The 22,385-nt window shown below is 36.5% G+C and overlaps 1 protein-coding gene across 1 annotated transcript in view; it reads left to right on the top strand.

Moving 5' to 3' along the window:
- The window catches only part of IL1RAPL1 (interleukin 1 receptor accessory protein like 1), a 671,544-nt gene that overhangs the window by 622,550 nt on the left and 26,609 nt on the right, over positions 1 to 22,385 (top strand). Inside the window, exons 6-7 of the mRNA XM_087427281.1 lie at positions 5,972 to 6,104; positions 8,009 to 8,154. Coding sequence (XP_087283407.1) covers positions 5,972 to 6,104; positions 8,009 to 8,154 — 279 coding nt within the window. The remainder of the gene's footprint in view (positions 1 to 5,971; positions 6,105 to 8,008; positions 8,155 to 22,385) is intronic.

Here is a 22,385-nt window from a genome sequence, read left to right as displayed (position 1 = left end):
GAATTGTATGTTTTAAGTGAGTGAATTGATGATATGTGAATTATATCTCAATAAAGCCATTAAAATATGCATGCAATATCTTCGAAAAATCCATTTTATTGAGAGCCGTGTGCTGGTATATGTTTAACAATTGGTTCTCCAAGTGTAATTCTGACATGTAAGTGTCAGAATTGGCATCTACATTGGCAAATAAGAGTGAAACATTGAAGATAATATGTCAGGACTTTATGTGTTCATCAATGATGTAAGCAACTTCTTTGCTGAATCAGATTATAGTTTTTGGATACTAGAGGAATGTTTTTTTATGTTTCTGCTATTACCAGTATAACAGCTATAGACTTGACACTTTTAAGTTTAATCCGCATTATTAACATTTTTCTCCTTATTGTCTTAAGTATAGACAGTGAACAAAACAATAAATCATGGCCTGATCTGTAGCATTTGCCAATTTATGGAGTAAATACACTCACCATGGCTGATTGCAAGCTACCAACATAATCTTACCAAACGTGCAGTTGGGAAGAGATGTGCAGCAGTACATTATTATACAGTCTTGCATGGCATAATGACTTTTTGGTCAACAACAGACCACATATATGATGGTGATCCCATAAGATTAGCACCATATAGCCTAGGTGTGTGGTAGGCTATACCATCTAGGTTTGTGTAAGTATACTCTGATGTAATCCCTGTCATTAAGTGATGCATGACTGTATAGTATTTCTGCCATACAAATACTGTAGATGAATAATATAGTAAAATAATTAGGAATTTTTTAGTTTTCAGTATCTATTACCTTTATTTTTAATATAGTATATTTAATTGTGAGTTTCTATAATTTATTTTTTAATAATGACTGTGTTTAACAACCTGCTTACGGAATTTCTGAAAGTGTAGTAATTGACTCTTATAAGCTGGTATGAACCGACTCCAGCCCACAAGTGAAATAATATCTGAATGAGGAGGCTCTGCATTTGCAATGTTGAAGGCTAGTTTACACAATAGACGTGGCCTGTTGAGATAGGCTGTAGACATGTAACCTTTAATTGATGAAGCTTTGAAAAAAGGAACCAAAGGAAAATGCAAGCACAAGAGATGTTAAGCAGGTTATTAATTAATTTAAAATTATTTATTGAGTTACTAATATATTCAAGACACTATACTAGGTCCTGGTAATATACAAAGGTAAATACAGATATAATTTCTGCCTTTGCGGAATGAATACTCTAGTTGCTGGTTTAGACATGCAAACAAACCAAATATTGTAAAGAATATATTTTGATAAAATGCAGATATATTCCAAGGGCTATGGGAGGAGAAAAAAACAGAGTGACTGACTATTCCTAGAAAAGCCAAGTCAGTCTTTTGGAAGAGGTGCTATTTGAGTTGAGACTTAATGGGTGAGCGGTAGTATACTAGGTAGAAATGAGGAAAATTTAAAGCAAAGAATATAACATTAAAAAGCATGAGAAAATGAAATGAATCGTGGATGGACTACCCCTAAAACTCAGATGCTCAAAACCTGTTATGTAACTGGCATGTCTTGCTTCCTCAGCCCAAGGTACAAATATAGTCATATTGTTTTTATTTTCCTAATTCCTGTTTCCTAATCCCCTAATTAATTTCCTAAATAAAATCTCCTAATGCTATTTTCCTATTTGTCCTTATTAATCTCTATCTGCCCTTATCGGGTAGAAGTGCATCATCTCTCCCTAGGCCCCACCCTGCCCCATGAATTTCTATCAACTCCTGGTTCTTATTCAGCTTGAGGGGAAGGGATGATAGTTCTTTATTCCTTCTTTCAAACACAGCTAATAACACACTTGGGGGCCAAGGTCACAGCTCTCTGACATTTATATGATTAGCCACCATTTCCCGAATGAAAAGTACTGGGTGGACACAGCTTTCCTCCTAACACTTGGGCAGTTGGGTAGTCTCAGGGATGAGCCTGACTTCACCTGGCCTTCTCTCAAGATTGACTCCATTGGGCTCCTAGTGTTCTTTCCTCTAGCAGAGCTATGCATACGAAGGGGAGTGATGCCTATTGCTCAGCCACACAAACAGGCATAATCAAGAGAACCCACTCAAAAATCTCTTCACGGATCAGAGGTCTGCTCAAGTTGACTTTCTATGGTAATTGTATTGAGAAGCAGCTGGCAGCTCCCCAATCTCTCTCTCTCTTTCCTCACCTACACACACACACACACTATAATTTACATGATGCATGTAAATTATAAAAATAAAAAATATATTTTCTACCTTATCAGGCTTCCTATTTAATCTCTGCTTTGAGAGGCTCCCTATTATCACACTGATAAAAAGCACAGTGATCTGTAATCACTGCTATCACCAATGCTTTATCCTTTAAAGAAATTATGTGGAAATAATCTGATCTTTGCAGGGACTATTCCTTATGTGATCCCAAAGTATTGTAACATTCTCAATCTTTCTTGATTCTCTCCAATCCAGTCCTAGTTTTGCAAATACAGTAAGAATGATTTATTTAGAATGCAGATATGACTATGTCTGCCTCATACTTGACACCTTTCCCCAGTTCAGTAATGCCCTTAAATGGAAGTCCCAGATCTTCAACATGGCCTACATGGAAGGATAGAGCTGCCACTGCTCTGGCCACATCAGTGCTCTAGTCTCCCCATAATCCTCCCCCCACCCCCATCCCCCAGGTACACTTTAGCTTCAGCCACTCCAGAGTTATTTGCTTCCTCTCAAGTTCTTTGGCATTCTCTCATTCACGCTCTTTCTCTCTGCCTGGAGTGCTTTTCTATTTATCCCTCCACCCTCATTTATTCCTTCCATGAATTCCACTCTCTGATGCACAGCAAACCCAACCCAAGTCTGGATAGAGTTCCCCTAGGTGCCCTCACAGCACTGCAAATACCCCCGTACTGGAGCTCAAGGCAAAGTAGATACGTCAAAGACCAGGTGAGCAAAGATGATTGAAAAAGCAAATCATTTCTTTCATGGGTGCAGGAGCCATTTCCTAGATGTGGCAGCACAAAGACTGGCCTTGTCTCAAGATTGGCATGATATAGCCTTTTCCTTTCATCTTATCTTTGTTTATGTCTAAATGTTCTCCAATAAGCAATTCCTCAAGGACTTTGATTGAGGACTACAGATGAGAGAAATGAAGAATTAGGTAACGGAAAATCACTTGATCTGGGAAGGTAGGAGGGTGACAAGAGAGACAAATTCAGGTCCCAATGAGGGATTCAATTGACTTCTCTGCTAAGAAATGTCAGGCTGAGTTGCTAATGGCATGATCATTATTTACAAGCCCCCATATTTAGTAAAACTGTGATGGAAAATTTGGCAATTTCTGTAGGTTTCTGTTTATGATTTTCAGTTATTAACTCCCACCTAAAAACTAAAACTTGACCACTTAAAAGACAGATTGTGTAAATTATTGATATATAAAATTTGAAAACTCTGTAATACGTGTTGATTCTGTTGGCATGTGATGGTAATCATCACACCATGTAATATTTTGAGATTTACTGTTGAATTCATGACTACCTTGACACTATAACAAGTATTTCAGTTACATAAAAACTAGTGCTTTTATAAAAATGGAAAAGCAAAGAATATTAGATTTAAAATTATTTTGTAGCATTGGATTGACACTTCCCGTAGAAATCTGCGGTTTCCAATCAATGAAATTAACATTCTATTATCCATTTTGTAATACAAATATTCTCCAAGGGAGGGGAGATTCCATATTAAAATATTTAGAAAATATTTATGTGCAAAAATAAAGGAACCTACTTGGGGCTTCATTTTGTCTCTTGAAAGCCTGAAGATATTTTCTGGACTTGTCTTATCTGGTCACTAATGGTGACTATTGCATATGGAATCATGTCTTTGAGGAATTGCTTACTGGAGAATATTTAGACATAGACAAAGATAAAATAAAAGGAGAAGGCTGTATCATGCCATCTTAGAAATATTAGAAGAGCAAGAATTTAGTTATAAACTGTTCTTATACACTGGGCATAATTAGGATAATAATATTAATTGTATCCAATAAAATTTTTCTTGTTATGGAACTTGGAGAATAAAATTTACGTATAGATTTACCCATGCCAGGGCTTAGAAAGAGTGCATATAAGTGCATTTTGCTTTTCTCTGGGTTTATATTGTAGAATCACTCATAAGCGCAATTTTGGGAGATGTTCACGATTAACTCATTGCTTAGCTCTGAGGCTTCCAGTCTTTAGGAACCTCCTTCTCTGCACCTTAAAGTCATAGAGTTGTCAAGGTCCTCCAGAATATTCTCAGGAGTTTATGAAATTGAGAAAGTTTGCTTACTTCAGATGACATCAAAGGTGTCTCTGGGGCCTAGTTTTGTGCTCTTCATGTAGTACCCATCCCTGAGAGATCCTTTGCCTCAATCAAAGCTGGAATAGGCCCTTACAGATCCCCATCCCATCCCCTATTTTCTGGCTCCACTTGGAAGCAGCAAGATGAAACTATTATGTACTGGAATATTTCAGTTCTCTAATGCTGCCAGAGGCTTGGAGAAACCAGGTGTTTGCAAAACGGCAGAACCTGTTCAGAAATAAACCTTACTTTTTGTAGGTGTTAAATTCACTTCCACCTTTTAGTCAGGGAACTCCACTTACCTTATTAAGTAATCTACCAATCTGTATTCACAATTACAGTGGTCTCTCCTGAGTAGCATATTGAAAGACATTCATCTCCACAGTAGTATCATTGATTTTACATCTAATAAACTTTCCAAGTATTTATTCTCATGAGTAGTTCATTTGCTTTTTTTTTTTTTTTTTGCCAGGAAGATTAGCCCTGAGTTGCCAATCCTTCTCTTTTTGCTAAGGAAGACTGGCCCTGGGCTAACATCCGTGCCCATTTTCTTCTACTTTATATGGGACGCCGCCACAGCATGGCTTGACAAGCTGTGCGTCAGTGCGCTCCGGCGATCCCAACCTCTGAACCCCGGGCTGCCGCAGCAGAGCACGCACACTTAACCGCTACAGCCACCATGCCAGCTCCCATTCGTTTTTTTTTTTCCCCCAGAGCCCCAGTAGATAGTTGTATGTCATAGTTGCACATCCTGCTAGTTGCTGTATGTGGGACGCCGCCTCAGCACGGCCACGGGACCGGCCCTGTTCATTTGTTTTTTAATGTGCTTTTCTACCTCTACCAGAGGTGGAAAATGTGCTTTCTATTCTCTACCAGAGAATGTGCTGGTTTCCTTAATTAAAATATTATTCCTGGGGCCGGCCCCGTGGCGTAGCGGTTAAGTGCGCGTGCTCCGCTGCTGGCGGCCTGGGGTTTGGATCCCGGGCGCGCACTGATGCACTGCTTGTCAGGCCATGCTGTGGCAGCATCCCATATAAAGTAGAGGAAAATGGGCACAGATGTTAGCCCAGGGCCAGTCCTCCTCAGCAAAAAGAGGAGGATTGGCGTGGATGTTAGGTCAGGGCTGATCTTCCTCACACACACAAAAAAATTATTCCTTATATAGTAAAAAGATTTTAATAACAATTTTTGGGATCCTAGATTCACAGTTTCTTCTCTTTTTTTTTGTTTCCTTTCTCTTTCCCGCATTCAAGACTGAGACCTTCTACCTGCCTTTTAAAATTTTATATTACCAACATTATGTACCCTCTGATATCATGCTTTGGTATCATTCCCAATAATTCATAACCCCAACCTAATCATGTGAAAACATCAGGCAAACCTAAATGGAAGAACCTTTTATAAAATAACTGACCAGTCTTCAAAATCCTCTAAGTAACTCTCATTCCATTTAACAAGCTGTCAAAAGCACACATTCTATAAATTTGACAAAAATTGAAAATATCTGAAAAAATATTATTTTAGGAAGACATTTCATTAAATCAATAAGTGATTAAAATGCTACCTGACACTTTGCCTAAAATAAGAGCGTACAAATAGTTTTATAACACATTCCCATCACTTCTCTCCACAGGCGACTCAGCTAATCTGACCTGCAGAGCATTCTTTGGGTACAGCGGAGATGTCAGTCCTTTAATTTATTGGATGAAAGGAGAGAAGTTTATTGAAGATCTGGATGAAAATCGAGTTTGGGAAAGCGACATTAGGTAAAACAATTTTTTTTAACTTGTACATTCAAGATTAACATTTGCTCTGTTAGTGAATAGACAGTGAGCTGAAAGAAAAAAGAGTTTTTGTTTTTTTTTGGTTTTACTATTATAAGAAAAATATCTCAACATTTAATGGCAAAGAGGCAAAACACTGTTAAGAGATTGACTTTGGAATTGTAAAACATGAATGCCATTGCAAAGAATTTAAGAGAAATAAAAGAAGTTTTTCAATAAGGAATATACTGAGTGTGAGATAAACAAAAACGCCATTAAATATGGAAAATGCGATATTATGCCTTTTGATTGTGAGAGCTCTTTGTTTTTAATTGTTGAGAGGAAATCTTAACAAGGTACTAGGACTCAACCAAACACAATCTCTGTTATTTCCTTTTATATGTTTTTACATATTTGAGGCATTAAGTAGACTATAAAGCACTTGATAGGAATGATAAAGGATACACAAAATGTTTTCATTACCTTATTTAGTCTGACTTTAAGGTCTAAAAATTAATATAGTGGGAATGACGGAGAATAACCATTAAAAATACGATCTATTTGGAGGGCATAAAGCTTAAGCCTCTTTTTAAAAAAATAATTTATTCATTTATTCATTTACTTTTAAGTGTTGAGGTTTTCAATTATGACTAAAATTATGCTTGGGCATAGATACTCATTTTTAACCGTAATGTAAATAAGAAAGTGTATTCATAATAATTAAGTTATACGCAGATCAAAATGCTGATCACTTGTAAACATTCTCCCATATAAAGGTCACATCTTCTGGGTATACAGTATTATGAGCATTTTAACCTCTTAAATGTGTGGACTTTTAAAACTCGATCAAACGTAGAGAGGAAAGTTTTTCAATAGGAAATAAAAACCTACAAAACTGTCAGATAAGATTGTTTCTATTGGAATTTTCTTCCTGGCAACAAATGCCCAAGAATATTACACTCCAATTGGGTTCTGAAATGCCCAGATGGGCAATTCTTCAATAGGTACTAAAATATTCCTCTGCCATTTTTCATGTTTAAAACTTCATTATTATCTTTCACCCATACACTTTGAAATGCTGAAGTTAAAGAAGGATTACAATCCTCCTAATTTTTCCCCTTTCTCTTTTTGTGGGTGCTCAGGAAGGTTCTAGAAAGATATTTTTCTTTAATTATGCATTAGGAAGTATTGTGTAGAGATGAGTTACCAAACAAGTGGGAGGATGGAAGTGGAAATTTTGTGCATAGGGAAAGGTAGCCCTAGCTTGAAGTTTTCCATTTGCTCTGAAAGATTGCTAGAATCTTTGACAGTGAGGTTACTGAGCATTTACCATTAACTTTAAATGTCAGAATTAAACACTTCATCAGAACATCTAGTCTGCAGGTTTATAATTTCATATTTCTTTAAAAACAGGCAACTGATTTGTATCATTAAATTAAAAAAAAGCCAGGCTGGAGTTTTAAATTGAAATGTCAAAATAGCTCAGAAATTTTCTATTCTTCCTTTTTTTAAAAAATTGACCTAATATATAATTAGTCCTCCAGCCTAAGACATTAGAATTTCTCATCTCACCTTTATATCATATTTCTTCTTAAAGGGAAAGCAATTTCTAAACTTTTCTTCAAGGTCTCTTTCACTTCTTTATTATGACAGTGTGATCGTCCTGCTAAGAGAGATAATTAACTGCAACTTCATTAGCATCTACAAAGACAAGCTTCCTCATTAGAAGTGAAAAAGAAAAGGGCATGATATAATTTAATTAAGATAGCATCAATCCATAGTCAAATTTGAAGCACAGATACTGTAGGTATTTTCACATCAGATTCAGATTCATCTGAATTTTATTCTTTTTCATGTATGTGTATGTTTGTGTGGGGTTTTGTGTTTCGTTTTGCTTTATATTTTAGAATTCTCAAGGAGCATCTTGGGGAACAAGAAGTTTCCATCTCATTAATTGTGGACTCTGTAGAAGAAGGTGACTTGGGAAATTACTCCTGTTATGTTGAAAATGGAAATGGACGTCGGCATGCCAGTGTTCTCCTTCACAAACGGGGTGAGTGTGACTTTCTAAGCTTGAGTGGTCGACTGAACCTATAATGGGAGGGACATAATTGGGAACCCAAAAATATTAAATTTTGTTTTTCTACACAAATTTATCCTAAATAAAATAATCACATTAGCATTAGGGCCATCAAGGCAGATAACACAGAGGATGGGTGACTAGCTCAGGCTCTAGAGTCAAATTTGGATTCTTTGCTCTGCTTTAATACCAACTATATAACCTTGGGCACAGTATCCAACTTCCCTAAGCTTCAGTTTCCTGATATATGGAATGGGGAAAATAATAATATCAACTCTTCAGTGTGTTTTAAGGATGGAAAAAAACAAGAAATGTGAAGAGCTTGGCACAGATCCTGTAAACAGGGAGTATTTAGTTAAATGCTATTTATTATTATTAGAAATAGGTTATTATTAAAAATAACCAAAATAGTTTTAAGTCAAAGATTGTGTTCCTTATTGGAAGGTTGTTCCTTTAGTGTAAGAATTATGTCCAATGGATTCCCCATTGCAGTACTTGTTGATATTTTTTTCTGCCTTGGATAACTTTTACATGTGTAATATCCTTCCATGATTAATACTAATTCATTAATGAATTAATATTCAATTATTATTCATTAATAATAATTCAAGTAAGATAGGTTTATCTGCTGCATTAAGTGATTCCATAGCACCTCAACACCTTCTGCACAGGATTAAAAAATATGTAAATATATATTGCATTGTTTCAAATTAGAGACAGTTATAAAATTTGAGCCATACGTTTTAGTTGGTGAAATTTTCCATGTACATTACAAAAGAAAAATATATTTTTTCTACATTATGCTAAGTGAAAACTTTCTTGGTGTTCTCTTACTCAGCAAATTTACAATGATTTTAATTTCAAAGCACATATTTAATCCTAGGCTCTTTGAGGTTGGAAAAGATAGAGAACGTTGAAGACTGTTCCCCCCACTTTATTGGGCAATAGTTTCCCTTTGAATAACGTTACTGAAAAGTATTAAAGCAGACACCTCTGTTGTCAAGGTGACTACAGTATTAAAATAGTTCACTTTTTTTGGATGTGAGTAGAGGGGAAAGGTAAGCAGCAGCTAACAAGCAATATGATTGTTTCTTTCTCTAGCTTAACATATATATTTATTTAATGAAGGAATCTAGAGTAGAAATAGACATACAAAAGGACAGAAATAGCTTCTCAGGGTTGGAAGCAACTTAAATATTGTGTAATTGAACTACTCCATAACATCTTCCCAAGTGATCTATCGGCTTATACTGGATCACACTCCCTCTCAAGGAAGCCAATTCTATCTTTGGAAAAACCTAACTATAAGAAAGCATCCCTATTTCACTGTCTGTCTACCCTTTGACACTAGATCTATACTTTTAATCTCCGTTCCCCAAAACAGCCCTTCAAAAGTTTGATGAAAGTCACCATAATCCTTCTGGGCCTTTACTTCTCTAGATTTGACTTTTTTTAGTCCTTTTTATTCATTCTTCCTTTGTGTGGATAAAATACTTTCTCCATCCTGGTCACTCTCTTGAATATGCTCTAATTAAAGAATCTGAATTATTCCTCAAGAAGAATGGTAGTGGAGAGAAGATATACGGCACATATAAAAATCTGTTGACTCGGACAATGTATATTTCTTTTCAGAAGGTGGGAGTAACAGTTAAGTATTGATCATAAGGAGAGAGGTAGGAAAATGAATTGTATCTAAGGAGGTGTGGGAGAGGAAAAATGTTTACTCTTCTAGGTTCTTTGGGTGGCTAATTATTAAAGTGACATAAAACAGATTAACAGGAGAAAAACAAATTTTATTACCTACATATGGGAGCCCGATAAGAATATGAGACCCAAGGGCAAGTTGGGCAGTTGAGGCTTATATGCCATCCTGAGCTAAGTAATGGGATAGTGGCCTAGGGCTTCAAAGAGGAGGATGGTAATTTACAGGATGATAAGAAGGGCAGATGTTTGGTAATTAGATGTTTGCCCTGCCATACAGATAGGTCTTTCAGATAAAAAGTTTTCTCTAGTAATGGCTCTCTTTCTGAGCCAGCACCCCCGTCTAAATTCTTTCAGGTGGTCAAAGGAGAGGTAAAAGTTTTTCTCGAGTCTGCTGTGTCTTGATCGCTTTCAGCTCAAAATAATCTACATGCCAAAGTGGCATATTTTGGGGTCATGTACTCAGCTACCCCTCAGAGGATACGACTATTAAAACTCTGTTCTTGCAGACAGGCACACAGCCAGGAAGGGCCAAATACCCCCAGGATATTTTTAGCATGTGTGGCCTAAGGTTAAGTTGCCCATAGCTACAAAAGCTTCCAGTACTATAAAAGTAAATGATTGAGAAATCAAGGAAATTGCTTAAAAAAAGTTTCCCAATACTGTCTGATTCCCTAAACGTGAAGAAGAAAATTGTGACCAATGTTAGAGCACTCTTCAATACTTAAGTCTCCCACAATGGTTTTCAAATGTGTATTTATACCAACAACATTTCATTATTAGTAAAATAAAAGCATTCAGAAGCCAAAAAAGTCCCTCAAGGTCATATACTCCAAAAGTCCCTCTTAAAGTTAGTGTGTCTTCCTTTTAAGGGAGCTGCAGTAAATGAATCATCAGTTCACAAAAGCAGCAATTCATGCCATCTCCTGCCCTTGAGAGGCTTATAGTCATGTGGAATGAACTATCCCAACCATCTTTGGGAAAAAGAAAGGTCTTTGGTTAAAATGTGGCATAACTGCAAGTTCATTAGCCCTGCAAGGGTCAGAAGTTCAGAGCACAGCACATGTAAGCTGTTAATTTGGATCTTTGATCATAGGGTCCCTGAAAGAGTCAAATTGCTGTCATGCTAGCAATTATGTAATTGTCAGATGAGTTGCTGTATCACTCAGAAGACTAAAGCTCAGAGAAAGAACTGGAAGCTGTTGCTATAAATAATATTTTTCTGCCATTGACTCTTAAATCCCTTAACTTATCTTACAGACCTTCAAAGTCTTTCTTTTTAAAACCTCCCTAGAGAGATATGTTAAAGCATTTGATGAATACAGATCTTGTAAACCACAAAATATCAGTTCTTCTGACAGGTAAACTTGCCAGGAGATACCTTTGCAAAAGTTCCTTAAGCATTTTTTCCTCCACTGTTACTTTTTGTTCAGTATTGTTGACATAATAAAAATGACGTCAGAGCCATCCAATGGGTAGTATGGATTCTTTGAGACATCACTCACATGTATCAGATGAGTCTTCCTTAATGCCAAGAGGGTACTACAATAAATAATTCAGCTAGGATTGAGTTAGACTAGATTCTGGACCAGCCTTGTATCTTAAAAAAAAAAAAAATCTTAATTCCACAAGAACTGGCTGAAAATTTGCCAGGAAATTTGACCATAGAAAAAGTTTCCATGAGAATATTCAAAGCTGTTGATTCCTGCAGCCCGGGAAGGTACTTGGACAGTTAGGATCATGTCAGACATGACATGCAAGATAGGTATATTTCACATACTATACAGAGAACTAGATTATGCAGTGAAAAAGAGATAAAGAACGAAGGGACTAGGGCCATGAGGCCATATTAGTCTATGACTGCCCTGCCCCTTATTTCTCACTCTAGTCCCTAGCCCAACAAGCTTGAGAGTTAGACCCTTGCTTCAAAAAGAACCAAAGCAAAGAGTTGACACATTCACTACTGTGTTATTTCTTGTTCCCACTATTGCTCGTATGTGATTCAATTCCATGTTTAAGTTGCTGAATCTTTTACCCAGATGCCTTTGCTTAAGTTTCTAATTACTGCTGCCTGACTCGACGTGCATCAAACACTGACCTTCAGTTTCCCTCCAAAACCCTGACCTTTCCTATTCACTCCATTTTTTACATTTTCCATTTCCCTGACACAAACAATTCTCCAGATAGATACCCAGGAGCATTGTGCTCTGGCCTCAGACCTAGCCGCTCTTGTGCACCCATTAGGCAGCCCTAAATTTCTTCTTCACTCTCTATGGTTTTTGTCCATACTCTAACTCTGGATGGCCTCACAGTGCGGATATGTTTACTATCTGTAGCAAAGCCATTTAATGGTTAAGGTGTGGACTCCAGAGCAAGACTATCTGTTCAAAACCCAACTCTGTGCTTACTAGCTGTGCTATCTTGGGCAAATCACTTCATCTCTGTGAGCCTCAAATTTCTCTTTTAGAAAATGATAATAATAATAGTATCTACCATATAGAGCAGCTATGAGTATTAAATAAACTAGTATATGTGGATACATATCACAATGCCTGACACACATTTATCACCCAATGAATGTTAGCACCTATTACATGATTTTTCTGCTCCAACTATGTGATATTCTGGGTAATTTAGGATGCAGAAATAATGTGTTCCATTAAAAACTCCCTCAAATCTAATTTATCTTTCATTAAAGTGGTCAGCTTTAGCTCCAGCTGTTTTGTTCTATTGATTCTATGTTTTACCTTATAACAGATTTACTTTAGTTTGAATGTGCTGTCCTAAAGGAGATCTGCATTCATTTATTCAGGCATTTAATGATAATTATTAAGAACCTACTATGTGTCTGGCACTCATAAAATTAAATGAACTTGAAACAAGAAACAATATAGTTTGGATTGCCATCATCTACTTTTCAAATTACATTGATATTAAGCATTCCTAATATAGAATTGTGCTTCTAGGGAATGTTTGGCTTTGAAACTGTCACATTAAGGGAATGTTCATTAACAATCTTGTTCTGAATGGTTATGTTTAGATATATTGATTACAATAATATGGCAATTCATTCATCATGAAGTAGCTTGGGAACTGGCAAAGTATCTATCTGAGAAACTAACACTAGTTAATAATGATAAACATCTAGGTTTTCTCTATTCCCCCTCAAACCGATTTTAATTCTCGTGCACACACACTCTCTCTCTCCTTTCAAAGAATATAATTGATAGGAATTAGACTTGCTCAATAAACTCCCTAGTCCTCAGAATATCTTTAGTAATGTAATTAACATGCACATCATTTAGGATGCAGTTTTAAAGCTGGATGAATTTAGACCCAGTGGACTCCTTATTCCTTCTTGCAATGAATCATTTTTGTAATATGTGCCCCTATACTTGTTAGTGTTTACCTAATACATTTATTTACTGAGAGATACAGTAAGGCCATATAACTGTTTAAACCTCTCTCGGGGCTCATCATTTGACATCTTTGACCACTGATTTCAGAATATGGAAAAGCCAGACTACCCAGACATAAAAACCTCCTACCTCTCTATATGGTGACATCTTTCTAGAAAGATAATGACCCATTAAAAACTGAGTAGGCATAATTGCTGTGGGGGAGGAAAAACTAATTGTCCCTCTACCCGTCTGGGATTTTGGCTGACAACCCCCTGTAATGAAAGACAGATTAAAGGAAAAACAAACAGAAGTTTAATAACATGTGTACCTCCTGTATACATGGGAGAGACCCAGGAAAACTGAGTAACTCCCCAAAATGGCTCAAGCCACCACCTTAAATAACATTTCCAGCTAGAGACAAAAGAAGATGTTGGGGTGGTGGTGGTGGAGGGTCTTGTGGGGGGAGCGAGGAAGTAGTTATGGGAGGTGACCAGAAAAACCACAGTAAACAAGAGTAAGGTTTGTTATGCAGATTTAAGTCCTTGCCTTCCCCATTAATAAGAGTTTCTAGAGAGTTAGAGTCATCCTTCTCTTCCTGGTACAGAGAAGGATACACCCTTACAAGTGGAGATTTTCCTTATAATTGTAAACGTCTCTTACAAAAGGGTAACTTCTACCTGGTTTTCAGAGCTTCTCCTGTGTCTGCAATTTCTTAAAAATAATCATCCTAAAATAATCCTTATGCCAAAGAGTCATATTTTGGGGTGGTTTATTCTGCTCCCCTTCATTGCTTATGCAATGCCAAAATATAAGGACCTTGAGTCATGTTGCTGCAGCATCTCCAAATCAGAGCCATCAGGTTTAACAAATTCTCTCCTTGGATAAGATCTGATATTTTGCAGTCAAAACTTTCTTCTATCCTGTAACATTTTTCCTGCTTCTCTGCTCCTCAATTGTGTAAGGAATCTAAACAGCTGACCCCAATTTTTTTTTCTTGGTAACTAACATCCAAACAAAAAAAACACATTTGGAGGCTATAATGAATGCCAGGAGCACAAATTGTCTGATACTAGTGATTTTTTACCTTTGAGTTTCTTGATATGGACATTCCAACAAGGTTATTTGATTGCTACCAAAATTACAGGTATGAAAACTAACCTTTTGAGCTATTTCCTTAGACATAGACTATATGATTCAAGTGAGGTCAACTCCAAGTTATTTTTGCCTTGACAGTGGAATATCTTTTCAAAGGTCTGTTGATCCCAGTTTTTCCTGGTCAGCTACAGCATGGAGATTTGTTATATAGCATAGTTTTGCCTTTTAGTCATTTTGGTCACTCAGTTTTCTTCAGTGTGAACTAAAATATCCAAGCAGCATCTTTGTTAGAAAAGAAAAGGACCACTGTTTGCTGATGATTACCTTATTTCTCAATTAATAAATAACAAGGGAATAATCTTGGACAAAACCAATATTGGGAGCCAAGAATGGTAAACCCTTCAGTTTTTCTGTTCTTTGTTCTTTATCATTCCTGTTGAACTAATCATATGGGCCAAAGCTCTTAGTATTTAATTATACATGGGTATAGTTATTGGAAGTCCTTTATTTGCTTTATTGAATTTTGCCCTTGTTTCCCTAACTAAACGTTAAATTCTTGATAAAGATCTTTAACTTGTACTTCTCTGTTATATAACTCAATACATGTAACCCACTTCATAAATGTGATTAATGGGATGACTAAATGTATTCTGAATAATATAAACTCTGCAGCAGAGTTGCTCAATCTTGACACTATTGACATTTTGGGCTGGGTACTTCTTTGTTGTGAGGAGCTGTCCTATGCATTGTAGAATGTTTACCAGCATCCCCAGCCTCTACCCATTAAGTAGGCAGCCCTGGGATCTAGTGGTTAAGATTTGGTGCTCTCACTTCCACAGCCTGAGTTTGGTTCCGTGTCAGGGAACCACACCACCTGTCTGTCGGTTGTCTTACTGTCGCAGCTGCATATTGCTGTGATGCTGAAATCTATGCCACTGGTATTTCAAATACCAGCAGGGTCACCCATGGTGGACAGGTTTCAGCAGAGCTTCCAGACTAAGATAGACTAGGAAGAATGACCTGACTACTGTAGAGGAGGAAGAACTATTCCTTTATCCTCTAGGTTCTGCTGACTGGTCTAAGAATTAAATTGACATGAGACAGAATAACAGGAGAAAATCAAACAAATTTAATAATATGTATACATGGGAGAAACCCAGGAAAACTTAGTTACTTGCTTCACAATCTTCTAGAAGACTGTATACTTCACAATCTTTTGTTGTTGTTATTGCAATCTTTACAGGACACATAAATCATCTAGGGAGTTTTTTAAAAAGTAGAGTAGAAATTAGTGATTTGAATTCATTAGTCTGAGGTGGAACTCAAGACTTGATTTTCAAACAAGTTCCTTATTAACGCTGATGCTGCTGGTCTGTGGACCACAACTGGCATACCAACGTCTTTGGTGAGGCAATAGACGTTCTAATAAACTTGGCAGTGCTGGGGAGGGGAAATTCTCTCTTCTACCTTTCTTGTATTCTTATGGCTGTACTAACAATAATGTTGACACAAGACCAGATTAACAGGAGAAAAACCCAATTTAATTACATGAGCACAGGAGAATCGTGAAAATGATGCTCTCTGAGATGGGCAAAGCAGACTGTTTTTATATCTTTTTACACAAGAAACAATAAATTTGTGAGGAATGACAGGACACAGAAACTTAGGTTCGAGGTATGTAATAAGAGAGGAATTTAAACAGAGTTAAGGCTTAAGGTAGTAAATTAGTATAAAGTAACAAGGTTTGTTTATGCAGGCTTCTCAACCTTGAATTCCCTCCCTCTGGTGATAAGGATGCAGGGAGAGCACCTTTCACATGGGAGATTTATTTCCTGCTTTCAGGGGGAACAGAGACAGGAGGGTCAGAATGCCCTTTTTGCTTCTCAAGTAACTTTAATTCAAAATAATCAATATGCCATTGTGGGATATTTTAGGGTGGCCTGCCCTGGGCCCCCACGGTAGCATCTAATAGGTAAAGAGCAACTAACTCTCTTGAGTTCACTTTTTCCATGAGAGAGGAATGAAAGAGGAGTACAGCCAGTCACTGGGACTAATTCTAACTAATTGCCTCATTCTTTTTGCATGGTCAACACCTTTGAACCAATTTGAACATTAGTACATTGCCCTCACACTCTACACTTAATGAGGTTACTTGCCTCATGTATTCAATGAAATTGTGCTTTATAGAACACATTTGCTACTCAGAGAGATGTCTGAGAGGGCAGTCTCTTCAAGTATTAAATAATTAACCTCTTAAATGAAGAGGGCCCTCATTGTTGGACATAGTTTCTACATATTCCTTTTTTAAGAAAGGAAATCCACTTAGGGATGTCTCAACGACATATACAAATATTTTAACCCATGCAAATAGGCTACGTATAGTGTTCAGCCTATGCAAATAGCGACTACTCAGGAAGAACAAGATATATGATGGACATAAATACTGTTCATTTCCTGTTTTGAACACTTGTATTCAGCTAAATATCAATTATGTGTAGTAAGGAAGGGCAGACATAGTATGAGAACTGAACCTCCACATATGATGTGGATGTCAACGGTATGAATGCAAAACAGGCCAAAAAAAAAAAGTAATAACACAACCTGGATAAACAGTTCCTACATGTTCAAAATTTCAATTCATTTTAACAGTTATCTATCTAGCGTCTAACAGAGGTTATAAAACACAAGTAAACTGAAGGTGAGAGCAGAGGGAATCCACTGGAACTCGGATCTTTGTATTGGAAAATGACAAAGAGACAGTTAAAAAATAATAATTCAGTTTAAGATATTTGCAAGAAGCCCAGTGATATCGTCTAGCACACACATGGCACAATTCCACATGTGTGATCAGATATCACAAACGTGGCCGTCACACATCAACACACCACTCACTCTTCCTTCTCAGAACCACCTTAATATTCTCATTATTTCTAGCTCAAAACAATCTGTTGACTGATGATGTTTCATATACTGCTCAAAATCTCACTTCACTGCAGTCTACTTAAAGATGATTCATATAATGCTGTTGTATGGAAAAGCAACAAATCATTCCCATTCACCAAATATGTATTGAATGCCAGCTATGGGCAAAGCACTAGGTTAGGTGTCCTTAGTAGCTGAGTCACTGCTGCCAGAGGGATGTCTACCACCATCCCGGGGCATGAAACCAACATTGTTAGGGACAGGGAGGTGGCTGTGCATTTTTATGGCTGTGAATTCCTGCACTCAGCTGAGAAATGGCAAGAAGTTCCTGTATATTGAACTTTGACAACCAGGTCAGTAAAGTGAGAAATTAGATATGACACATAAAAAATGCTAACTACTCTCTCAGGTCATATAGTAGGAAAAAATGTGTTGATTTCTAGTAAATTACCATGGTAACTTGTATTAGATTTTAATGTTGAGAATTACATTTGCCATCTGTAAGAAATATGTTAGCTATTTGTCTCTACTTTTAGTGCACATATACTCTTTTTAGCGTGTGTTCTATGAAGAATGATATATCTGGAAGTTGATTTCCCTAAATTAAAAGTGGACATTTAAATGCTATTAAAATAGATTTTATTTTTACTTCACACACAAAAAAAAATCCAGTGGTATATTTAAGAAGGCACAGAAGGGTCATTTTTAAAACCACCCAAGAATTGTTACCGTGAATTGAAATTTGATGTGAATGAGGATTGACTGAAAAGAAATTGTGAACTGTGATGAAAAAATGGACTGTTACTTGAGAGTGTTTTCTTTTTGACTCTTCACTTGTGTTTGACCAAAAGCAAGTCTCCTTGTGTCATCATTCTTCATTTTTATCATTTGTAAACTAATTGCTCTCAACCTCACTACAGGAATTTGGAAAGAACATATTGAACTCTGATTGACTAATAATATATATTAGCTCGTTTGTCAGTTTTTACAGATTCTCAGAGTTTTGAGTCCTTGTACCTCATTTTGCAAATCTTGAAAGTGAAGTGAAGTGGTTGCTCTTCCCAAGGATTTTCTTATGGTTTTGAGTATTTGTAAAGTTGACTCAGATCTTTAGGTGACAAGTTTCTATAACTGCAAAATAGAAATTACAATTCCTTAAGATATGTGACTGCGGTTCAAAGTACTGAATGGTAATGGTTGCCAAATTCATGGAAACTAAAGTAGAAGAGGCCATTATCAAAGCCTAAAAGAATGACACATAAATTGCCTGACTCAAATCAGTTCAGAATTCTAATTCTAGTATGTAATGTAAAATGAGTATGACTCGAAAACTCATTTATACTATCCCACAGTTTCAAGGTAACAACTCACAACCGCTTGGGTACACTTCTGATTCTCCCTAAATGAGCAAATATGTCTGTATTATTTAAATATCTCAGTATTGAAAGTAGTGTAAAGGAATACATTAAAAATATCACAGTAAAATTCCATATTGGCTGTCTTCTTGAGTAGAGTACTGCCAATAGCAACTCAGTAGTCACATAAAAATTGGTAATATTAAAATGTATTTTCTCATTGCCATCTGTAAAATGTAAACCACTTACATACCAGTTTAGTTTCCTCATCTGTGAAACAATACAGTTAGACTAAATGATATTTGACATTTGTATTTTCTCTAAAAAGGGATTATGTTTTGACCTACTTTTTCAATGAGTATTTGTAAACTGTTGCCAAAAATGATTCTTTATATAGAGAAAGACTCCATAGTAATGTTAAATGCTAGACTTGCCTTGCTGAACTAGGCAACTATAAATGATAGTTGGAGAAATAGATATATGAACGATAAATTAATTAGGCTAAAGAGTTTACCATGGGGACTCTTAGCAGAATCCAGATTGTAAACCACCTTGGGCAACTCTATTCCGAACTATCCAGAGTAAAAGGCAAAATATAAGCTATTTTGGAGTAATAGCATTTAAAGCAATAGGTCACTAGCCTCCGTTAAGTTTACTTGAAAATCTGATAGATTCGAAAGAACTTGAATCTTTCAAATTTCAAAGAGATTTGAAAAGTATATTAAAAGCCTATTTGCTTCAATGCACACTCTTGCTCCCACTTTATGTCTGTCTACATTAGAAAACATTGTGTTTAGGGGACACTTCTACTTCTACATTATTTTCTCAAACCACTGCTAATTTTCACACACCAAAAATCAATACATAGAGTGAGACAATAAGATAATGCCTTATTCTTTGTGAAGCAGGGCCGTGTTATTGCCATTTTAGTAAAAGAGAATTCATTATTGAGGACAGGCCCTTCGTATATCCCAACTATACAAGCCACTAAACTATAAGAGCCACCCACTTTATTCTCAACTTTGTCATGGTTTAAGAAGCCGTTTACTGTTCCGTTAGGAGGAATCAGGGAATGGTAGTTTCCGCTATTGGTAGTTCCAAAAACATGCCTATTTCTTCAGAGTGTTAATGGGAAAAAAAACCAAAAAACTTAAATGGTAAGAAATTCTTGACTAGTATCTCTCTGCAAAACAAGAAAGCGGGGCACTATTTTCCCCAGCATTTTTATGTTTTCGGAAAACAGAGAGTGATCATAAAGATCCGAGAGAGATAAGAAATGTTTTTTTCTGTTAACTTCCATTGAGGGAAATGAACCAGCAATGGTTTGATTATTGTTTTTGCCTTAATAGTCTCTAGCTCTGTGGAATCACCAAGATTTTGAATGAAACGTCTCAAGAGAGAAACAGCTTTTGCTGAACACATTTTATTCTAATGCTTTCAGTAATTAGGAAATATGTTAAAACCCTAAAGGAAGAAAATTATAATAATAACATAAAATTCTGAAGTTAATCAAAGCATCCCATTTTGCATATTGAAACGCAATCAGTTTTTACATGTGTATAATATTTAATAAATCTATTTCCAACAGTTGAGTATAGTACAAATCATCATACAACTTTTTTTAGAGGAGTTCAATATTTCTGTAGAAAACATGACTCCTTCTACTGGTTATCTAAACAGGGCGGATGTTCTGGATACTTTGACCAATCCAAAGCATTCCCAATGGAAGACCAAATTGTTCTAACTGTAACAACATATCCTTTGGTGGAGGATTTCTTTCAGGATAAACACTGAAGCCCTTAACAAAAAGGAATAAAATGGGAATGCCACCTTCATTCTGACAATTTTCTCTCAAGAGACATTTTGTAACATTCCATCTGTGCCCATCTATTTGTATGACATGCTGGGAAGGGAATTCCTAGTAGAGAGAAAGCAAATACTTTTTCTTTTAAGAGATTTTCTTTGAGGCATTGGTGAAGTTGGACACGTTGATATACAATAGCCCTGTCTTCTAAGCTGGTCACCTGAGGCCCATTTTGCTCTTTATTATAGCATCGTTTTCCTTCTTTGTCTGGTTTCTCCTTGTCATACTCAATCTTATGAGATCTAAGATGAAGGAGGCCTCGTCTGAATACTTTGTATGTTTGTAAGTGTGTGCAAATACATAATGGTCTGTGTACATCCCACGTCATGGTCTTAAGATAGACCTATTTCAAACACTGCTTTTATAATCAAAATGGAAAATGTTTTCAATGATAAAGCTCTGTCTGTGTTAGTAATACCACATTGTACATTTTGAAAATATATGTCAATTTTCCACCAGGGAGAATCATTGTCCTACTTTGCTGACCCAATTTTGGGAAACCTGGCTTAATTGATACCATGAATCCTTCAAACAAATATTTATTGACAAGGTACATGCTAGTTGCTTTGAAAAGAAAAAAAAATAACATATTCTAGCTGAGAAATCAAAACATGAATTTGCTTACCATCACCCATCACACTCTACATTCACTCTCCCTGTACTCCATACCAAACTACTTGCCAAAAACCTTTGCAGGCACTGTTCTGCACTGTGCCACACAGTGTCCAATACCTGTCTCTAAAACCCTCCAACAGAAAGACAAACACGCACATACACACAACACCCTGAATGAGTTGCTTACCTGGCCTGTGGTTATGATACTTATAGTAAAGCATTTCTTACACTCATATAAAAAGCCTAACAGAGCGACACTTAAATACACAAGAAATATTAGCTATTATTATTTCATTTTTAAATATTTGCTTGCGTGCTTGCCTCTGCAACTAGACATGAGCTCCTTTAAGGCTAGAAGCATATTTCATCTGTCATTTTATCACTAAAACTCAAACACCTGGTACATTTAAGACACTTACTAAACAAAAAGAAAGCGAATGAATGAATCGGTGAGTGAAAAGCAAAAATTGAATGGTAATATCAAAGATGTAAAGCAATGCATGATTGATTTCTAAATGCCAAGTGAATACAAACTTTCCTAGTTCTGTAAGTCTATACAAGACTATGTTGTCATTGGATTTATGAATGAAAGAACATTTCTAAACCTGTACTGTGAAGTTTACCATTTGTCTATAGAACCAAGTTTTATTACCAAATTAATGTACTGCATATTAATAATTATACCTCATCAGCTGCTTGAACCTCATGACACATTGGCTGGAAAAATGACTCACAAAGATATTCTTGGAATTTTAGAGTGAGAATGCCCCAAAATCTAACTTTTTATTAGAAAATTAACTTTGCTCTTAATCATACAGTCATTCATTTATTCAACAGATATTCATTGAGCACCTACTATGTGTCAGATAGTTTTCAAGGCACTTGAGATAGGTCAATTAAAAATACGGACAAGGAGCTGGCCCCGTGGCTTAGCGGTTAAGTGCGCACGCTCCGCTACTGTTGGCCTGGGTTTGGATCTCAGGCGCGCACTGACACACCACTTCTCCGGCCATGCTGAGGCGGCGTCCCACATACAGCAACTAGAAGGATGTGCAACTATGACATACAACTATCTACTGGGGCTTTGGGGAAAAAAAGGAGGAGGATTGGCAGTAGATGTTAGCCCAGGGCCAGTCTTCCTCAGCAAAAAGAGGAAAATTGGCATGGATGTTAGCTCAGGGCTGATCTTCCTCACAAAAAAAAAAGAAAAGAAAAAGAAAAAAAAATATGGACAAAATACACAAAAAAAAC

The sequence above is a fragment of the Ceratotherium simum genome, chromosome X (assembly GCF_057802395.1).
Source record: "Ceratotherium simum simum isolate JZ-2026a chromosome X, ASM5780239v1, whole genome shotgun sequence".
NCBI classification, from domain to species: Eukaryota; Metazoa; Chordata; class Mammalia; order Perissodactyla; family Rhinocerotidae; genus Ceratotherium; species Ceratotherium simum.
This window is presented reverse-complemented; position numbering and strand designations above follow the sequence as displayed.